Genomic DNA, 8693 nt, shown 5'->3' on the forward strand with positions numbered 1-8693 from the left:
TGCAGGGAAGCTATTAATTTAGACCTGGCGTCACGGTGTACAGGGCATGACCAAACAACGTGCTCTATGTCGTGATAACCTTCACCACAGGCACAGATACCACTTTCCCCAAGCCCAACACGACGGAGATGCGCGTCAAATCTATATTGATTGGACATAAGCCGGGACATCACGCAAATGAAATCCCGACCTACATCCAACCCCTTGAGCCACGGGTTCGAGTTTCTTCTATCATCAATACAATGTCATAAAACGGGTTTGAGAATTAAGTTCGATTAACCTTTCAAAATTTTCAATCACGGGACGGTTCAAGACCTCACATTTGATTAGAATACGAGAAGACAGGCTCCAGAAGCGGTTTTTTAATGGTAGTACTCCAGCTAAGATCTCCAAACTCATCGTATGGGTCGATTGCCCATACCCAAAGCGATACGCAAACAACGATATTGTATTCGCTCCAGTTTGATCAAATGTGTGTTTGCTGCGGAGCGGAAGCAGAAACACCCGTATTCAATAACAGACAATATCGTTGTTTGGTAAAGCCTTATGAGGTCTCCTGGGTGGGCTCCCCACCAATGTCCGGTTATTGTACGAAGAAAATTCACTCTTTGTTGACATTTTTTCATCAGATACCTCACATGACAACCCCAGGTGCCTTTAGAGTTGAACCAGACACCAAGATATTTGTGTACCAAAACCTGAGAAATCGTTTTACCCATTAATTGTGTTTGAAGCTGAGCAGGTTCATGCTTCCTAGAAAAAACTACTATCTCAGTCTTCTCCGGAGAGAATTCGATACCTAGCTGTAAAGCCCAAGCAGACAAATTGTCCAAGGTATCTTGCAATGGTCCTTGCAAATCGGCAGCTTTGGCTCCTGTAACAGAGATTACACTGTCGTCTGCAAGTTGTCTTATCGTGCATGAATTTGCCAGACATTCGTCGATGTCATTTACATAAAAGTTATAAAGAAGGGGGCTTAAACATGAGCCCTGGGGAAGACCCATGTAGCTAATGCGAAAAGTTGCCAAATCGCCGTGCGTAAAATGCATGTGCTTTTCGGACAACAAATTGTGCAAAAAATTGTTCAAAATTGGAGAAAATCCTTGTCGGTGAAGTTTACCCGAAAGAATGTCAATAGAAACGGAATCAAAAGCCCCCTTAATGTCCAAGAACGCAGACGCCATTTGTTCTTTGCGAGCATACGCCAGCTGAATATCTGTTGAAAGCAACGCAAGACAATCATTCGTCCCTTTGGCACGGCGGAAGCCAAATTGAGTATCTGATAGTAGACCATTTGATTCGACCCAATGGTCTTAACGACGGAGTATCATTTTTTCCATCAATTTCCGGATACAGGATAGCATTGCAATCGGCCTATAAGAGTTGTGATCAGAAGCTGGTTTCCCTGGTTTTTGGATGGCGATCACCTTCACTTGCCTCCAATCCTGCGGTACAATGTTTTGCTCCAGGAACTTATTGAACAAGTTCAACAAGCGCCTCTTGGCATTGCCGGGTAGATTCTTCAACAAGTTGAATTTGATTCTATCTAACCCAGGTGCGTTATTGTTACAGGACAGGAGGGCAACTGAAAATTCTGCCATCGTAAAAGGTGATTCTATCGCGTCGTGATCCGGAGACGTATCGCGAACAAAGTTTTGCGCAGGAACAGAGTCCGGACATACTTTCCTGGCAAAATCAAATATCCACCGACTTGAAGACTCCTCGCTTTCGTTGACCGTTACGCGATTCCGCATTCTTCGGGCTGTGTTCCAAAGAGTGCTCATCGATGTCTCACTAGACGTCTCGTTCACGAACCGACGCCAATATCCGCGTTTCTTTGCTTTAGCCAGGCTTTTAAGCTTGGTATTAAGCTCCGAATACCGTATATAGTCGTCGGGTATACCTCCCTTCTGGAAGGCCTTGGGCGCGCTGGAGGTTTCGGGATACGTGTCATTTCACCGTTGTTCAAAATAGTCATGTCGAAGTCATCGCAAAGGTTATAGATTAAAGAGGAGCGGTTATCATTGCAAGGGGAACCCCAAGCCACGCCATGAGAGTTGAAGTCTCCCAAAATCAAACGTGGTGAGGGAAGAAGTTCTATTAAATCAAAGAGCAGCCGTTGCCCAACCTGTGCTCTGGGAGGAATATATATTGAGGCAATACAAAGCTCTTTACCTTGTATTGTCATTTGACATGCGAGGTTAATACGATAGAAAGAATAGCACTTTTTAATCCCTAAAAGTACTCCTCCATATGGGGTGTCTCGATCAAGGCGAATAATATTAAAATCATGGAAGTTGAGATCAATATTTGAAGTAAGCCAAGTTTCACAAAGGGAAAATGCATCGCATTTGTTTTTATTTATTAAAACTTTAAATGAATCCATTTTTGGTAAAATACTTCTACAATTCCACTGTAAGACAGAGATAGAATCCTTCGTATACGCAGATGAATTAGGCATCGAAGGATACAATTGCTGCAAGGAGGGGCCATTGGGCAGTCAACTGCTTCAAAACTGTTGGGAGGAATGCTGTGAGAAAAATTTTAATTGGATCGGGTACATTGAAAGTTTCAAAAATCTAGTCCACAATGTCAGAAAATTTCACTAATCCAGAGTTTGTTTCATCAACTGGTTGTGCAAAAGGAACAACTGGGGTTTTAGATGTTCCTGGCAGTGCTGGGAACTCCTTCTGGGACTTTAAATTTGCAAGCCCAGGAGGAGTTTGCTTCGGTTTTTCCGCAGCACTGTTTGGTTTGTTCGTACTTTTCATTACACTTTGGGAAATCTTAGGACCTTTACGGGGAAGTTTAGGAGAAGAAACATTTTTCCTCTTCCTAGACTCCCCAGGATTGGCATAAGATGTTCCCGCTAATGAATCGTCAGAATCGGTTTCATCGGAGGGCAACAGATCAAAGGGGTTCGATGTTATGGTAGAAGTGGTCACGGTCTTCTTCAGCATCTCAGCGTAAGAACGCTTTGAACGCTCCTTAAGTGACCGCTTGATTTTATCTCTGCGCTGCATGTACACCGGGCATGTGGAGAGCTCATGCTGATTTTCCCCGCAGTGAATACATTTTTCAGCATTTACATTGCAAGAATCGTCTGCATGAGTTTCTCCACACTTGCTACATCGTGCCTTATTGCAGCAGTAGGCGGCTGTGTGGCCTAGCTGCTTGCAATTGGTGCAATTCATAACACGGGGTACATACAATTGCACAGGCAGACGAACCCGATCGATCGAGACGTGGCTAGGGAGTGCAGATCCGGCAAACGTAACACGAAACGAGTCTGACGGAGTGTACACTTTTGTGCCGTTGACAAGAGACACAGACCGCAATTGCTTGCAATCTATGATCTTTACTTTTACGTCGTGACACAAAGCATTTTTGAAGCAGCCAAAACCGCTTGCCAAGATACACTCGACCGACAGACTCGAATCGGTTATGACACCGTCGATCTCCACGTCTCGTGCGGGTATATAAACGCGATACTCGCGTGTGAAAAGCTCGGAGCGAGCAATAGCGTTGGCCTGTTCCAGGTCGCTGACCACGACACGGAGCTTGTTGGGTCTGACCTTGGAGATTTCGGTCACGGCCTTGTACACCTCCGTCAGGTCTTTCGAAATCTACAGGATGTTTAACGGTTTCGATTTCGGTCCTGCTTTTGGCCGAAAGAAAACAGTAAAGCTGCCCTGAGATCCGTCCGGGTAAAGCCTGGGGCGAGGGGGGACTGGAGAATTAACAGAGGAAGGGTTGGCAGGAGGGACAGGGTCGGAGGGGTTCGGGGATGGTGGCACGGGAGGCGAGGGATCTACATCCATCGCGCTAAATCTAGCGCACTAGCGCCGACAGAACACGTACCACTTTACTTCTCCTTTCAGCAGGGTTGGTTGTCCGAACGGTCGAAGCTGCAGCCGTTACAGCCAGCAGCACCAATACAGCAGCTCCAAACAGCCACCAGCAGCGAGCCGGGTGTGTGATCACTCAGCACAGCGACACAACTCGGTGTCAACTGTTGGCTTCTTCTTTTTCCTCCTTTGTGTTGAGATTCTCGTCCACTGCTGTAGCACAAATCACTTAGCAGCCAAATCGGCTTACGTACAGCAAACAGCCACGAAGCGAAACAGTTGCACAAAGGCGGGCGACCTTGAACCTTCACTCGACCAGGCAAACAATGCCGACACTTGCTCACGCGTCTTTTGTTTTATATTCTATCGGAGCGATCACCAAACACGTCCGATACTGATGCGTGTTCGGCACAGAATGAAAATAATCGATTTGTCGAAGAAGAAATTGTGTTATTTTAATCGTACGTTTCGTACTTTCGTATGCTGCTTGGGAACCACGAATACCACGAACCACGAACTAACAAAAAAGCGAATTCTCATGAAAATCTTAAATCTAATTTTAAAATATCTCTAAAACAAAAGCATTCAGAAAGTTAACCACCAATAACTTTATGATTTAAAATTTTTATTTGAATCATATTGCATCATTGGAATTTGATTACTTGAATCATTTAAAATATTTACTTGAATCAATGATGTCGATCAATGGAAACAATTATAGTTAACACTGTTAGAATTGAAGAAATGCTTTCAAAATTAACCTTCAGAAAAAATATTTTTCATTTCACCGAACTAAATGTCCAAGTCTTTTCGAAAGAAAAAGGAAAATTCAACTTTATTTTTATAACTGAGAATATTAAAAATCCTAATAACTTTGGAACGATAAGCATTCTCTTCTTTTTGGATCCTATGGAATGGCAACAGATAGCAGAAGATGCAGTGCACTCTCTATTACTCAACATTTGTTTAACGCTGTTGCGTGTTAATAATAGACAGGGTGGAGTTTGAATTACTATTTCAGTGGAATTTACAACAATCTTTGTTAAGCCAACAATCTTTGCTATCATGTTTATTTGCCCGCACTGTAGAGATAAATTGAACGGTCAATCGATCGGTGCTTATGTGGCTGACATGATAGATAAACAACCTCCCCCGAATTCACAACAGCTTATTGATTTACCGGCTCAAGTGCAAAAACTTGCCGAGGTAGTTGAGGGTTTCAGTAAGAAAATTGACAACATGCCTCATAAACCACTGAATATTGATGGTTCTGCTAGCACCCCTATAAATTTATCAGCGACACCAGTCTGGCCAGCACGAAATCCTAAGCGCCGTCGTGTTGATCGTTTGCCAGTGGAAATTGCATCTGACCGCGGCACTAACACCATCGAAATCAGCGATCTCTCTGTGCCGTCTATTACTTCTGCAGCAGCACAGAAATGTTTTTGGCTTTATTTATCTGGTTTAAACCCAAAAATAAGCGACGGCGATTTGCAAAAAATTGTATCACGTTGCTTGAATAGAATTGAGCCCATTGCAGTAATTCGACTAGTACAGCGAGGTAGCAGATACAAGCAATTTTTCGTACGTATCGTATAAAATCGGATTGGACCCGGATGTGAAATCTATTGCCTTGGATCCTGCTTCTTGGCCAGCTGGACTGTTATTTAGGGAATTCGTCGACCGTCCAAAAAACTAACTCCTGGAAGCAGAACACAGTCTGCTACATCATTTGCTGTAACCGAACCTAGTATTTTGCGTTCTTTCATTGACGGTGAGAGCTTACGGGCTCCCACCAGAGGCGAGTATTCCGTAAATTCTTTTGCGCCCCCTGTGCTGTATGGCTCGTCTTTTTAGAACACCGTTTGTGATGTGACCAACGTTAGTATGTACTACCAGAACGTGCGTGGATTGAAAACGAAGATTGACGATATCTTTTTGGCGACCAATGACTGCAACTACGATGTGATTATGCTAACCGAGACGGGATTGAATGACAGTATACTCTCACCACAGCTTTTCGGCAGTGCCTTCAACGTATTTCGATACGATCGGAGTCCAATGAACAGCAATAAACGTTCTTTCGGAGGTGTTTTGATCGCTGTCGCACGGCATCACACTAGCACAATCTTTGAATCTGTACATGCAAACTGTCTTGAGCAGGTATGCGTAAAAGCCTCAATTCATGGCCTAAAACTCCTACTATGCGCGATATACATTCCTCCTGACAAGAGTAACGATAGTACTATCGTTGATGCTCACGTCGCTTCCGTTCGAGACTTTTTTGCGAGCAGCGCAGACGATTGCACGTTGATGGTATGCTGCGACTATAATCAACCGCGTTTAGCATGGGATAACTGTAATGGTGTCATAAAACATGATGAGTCTACGCAGCTACCGAATGCAAGTGCTACTCTCATTGACGGCATGGATTTTCTAAATCTAAACCAGGCAAATTTAATTCGCTACACTTTTCACTTTTAATTCACTTTCACTATTTAATTTATTTAATTTATTTATTTTTTTTATTTTATTTATTTTTTATTTTAATATTTAATTTAATTTATTTTATTTAATTCGAAATCACCTTGGACGCATGCTTGATTTGGTGTTTTACAACTCTGATTGCGAAATTTCCGTAGAGGAGTGTGTTGCCCCGATGCTGCCCGTTGATTTACACCATCCTCCATTGACAATCTCGACTCCCACCACTAAAAATGCGGTGGCTGGTTCTAGTCTACCTTCCGCGAGGCGAGTAATAAATTATAGAAACATTGATTTTGTAGCTTTCAATGCTTTTATATCGAACATTGATTGGCCAGCACTGTGGCCAGACAGTAACGATGCGGACTCGATGGCAGCAAATTTTTGCGCACTTGTTGGATCATGGCTTGCAGATAATTTGCCATTTGTTAGACGATCTTCTTCCCCTGCTTGGAGTAATCACAGTTTGAGAGTTTTGAAATGTAAACGGAACGCATGTTTGCGCAAACTCCGTCGTTTACGGTCAGATGAATCGAAGTATGATTTTAAACGTTCAAGTGAGGAGTATCGACGGCTGAATTCAAGTCTCTACAAGTCATACGTGTTGGGAGTTCAAACAGACCTGCGTAGAAACCCGAAAAAATTTTGGAATTTCGTTAATTCAAAACGGAAATGCTTCTCGACCCCAACGGACGTGTATTTGGAAGAAATGGTATCCTGCTCGGATTCTGATTCTTGCGAACTTTTTGCGAAATTTTTCTCTTCTGTATTCGCCTCCGATTGTGCCTCGAATGACGATGCTGCTCGCGCCGCTGCGAATGTTCCTGCAGATCTTGTTGATCTTGACATCTTCGAAGTTACACATGATATGGTTACTGCCGCCGCTAAGAAACTCAAATGTTCGTACACTGTTGGTCCCGATGGAATACCTGCCGTGCTTTTGTGCCGATGCATTGATATTCTAGCCGCTCCACTTTGCACCATATTCAACAAGTCTTTGGTACAAGGGAAGTTCCCCGAGATCTGGAAGCACTCCTATATGTTCCCGGTCTTCAAAAGTGGTGATCGTCGTAATGTCAAAAATTACCGTGGAATAACCAATTTGTCTGCCGCGTCTAAACTTTTCGAGATCGTTGTAAGCTCTGTTATATTGAGTAGCGCACGCAACTACATTTCTTCGGACCAGCATGGTTTTCTCCCCGGACGATCTGTGACAACAAATCTCATGGCTCGTAGTCGGCAGCGAGGATAAAAAATTTGCTTTAGTTTTTAAGTCATCAGATATAATTGGCGCCGTTAAACATTAAATTGTATTTGTGCCGTGTCAAATAAATGTTATGTGAAGAAAAAAAAAAAAAAAAAAAAAAACAAATCTCATGCATTTCACGTCGCATTGCATTTCAGAACTCGAACGTAAAGTACAAGTCGATGTCATTTACACGGACCTCAAGGCTGATTTTGACCGAATCGACCATAAAACATTGTTAAACAAAATCTCCCGTCTTGGTGCCTCATCTCGGTTCGTTAAGTGGCTTGAATCGTTCCTGCGTGATAGAATTTTACAAGTCAAGCTGGGATCCGGTGTATCGTCTGCGTTCACAAATAAGTCTGGTGTACCACAAGGTAGTAACCTTGGGCCGCTTCTCTTCATTATTTTCTTCAACGATGTCGCTGATACTCTTGGGATCGGTTGCAGATTAGTTTACGCCGATGATTTGAAATTATACTTGACGATTTGCAACACCGAGGATTGTTATCGTTTGCAATCACTTTTAAATACATTTGTGACGTGGTGTAAACTAAACTCTCTGATTATAAGTACTGCAAAATGTGAAGTGATAACATTTCATCGCACTCAAACACCAATCATTTTCAACTATACTGTCGATGGAGAAGTGCTGCGTAGAGTAGATTGCGTAACTGATCTTGGAGTTATTCTTGACCGAAAGCTTACTTTTGATAAACATCGCGCTGCAGTTATTTCGAGAGCAAGTAGGCAATTGGGATTCATTGCTAAAGTTGCGCGCGACTTCAAGGACCCTCACTGTATGGAAGCACTGTATTGTTCGCTAGTGCGCCCCTTACTTGAAAACGTTAGTGTAGTCTGGACTCCGCACCGACTTTCATGGAACCTGCGCCTTGAGCGTGTACAAAGACGATTCATTCGACTGGCCCTGAGAGATTTACCTTGGCGTGATCCTACCAACCTACCACCCTATCCGGACCGTTGCCGCCTACTTGGACTTGACACTCTCGACCGCCGCCGTAAGTTACAGCAGGCTGTTTTTATCGCCAAGATTTTGAATTCTGAACTGGATTCCCCGAAGCTGCTGTCCATGATGAATTATCGTGCATCACAAC

General features: G+C 43.3%; 2 protein-coding genes across 4 annotated transcripts in view; one reads left to right on the top strand and one right to left on the bottom strand.

Annotated features, from left to right (window-relative positions):
• The window catches only part of LOC129727910 (EGFR adapter protein-like), a 143989-nt gene that overhangs the window by 61147 nt on the left and 74149 nt on the right, over nucleotides 1-8693 (bottom strand). The gene's annotated exons all lie outside the window — the stretch shown is intronic.
• LOC129728126 (uncharacterized) overlaps nucleotides 4914-8693 on the top strand; it is a 24335-nt gene continuing 20555 nt past the window's right edge. The window contains exons 1-3 of the mRNA XM_055686542.1: nucleotides 4914-5054; nucleotides 5706-6011; nucleotides 6081-6164. Coding sequence (XP_055542517.1) covers nucleotides 4914-5054; nucleotides 5706-6011; nucleotides 6081-6164 — 531 coding nt within the window. The remainder of the gene's footprint in view (nucleotides 5055-5705; nucleotides 6012-6080; nucleotides 6165-8693) is intronic.

Source organism: Wyeomyia smithii, chromosome 3 (genome assembly GCF_029784165.1).
Source record: "Wyeomyia smithii strain HCP4-BCI-WySm-NY-G18 chromosome 3, ASM2978416v1, whole genome shotgun sequence".
In the NCBI taxonomy this organism is placed as follows: Eukaryota; Metazoa; Arthropoda; class Insecta; order Diptera; family Culicidae; genus Wyeomyia; species Wyeomyia smithii.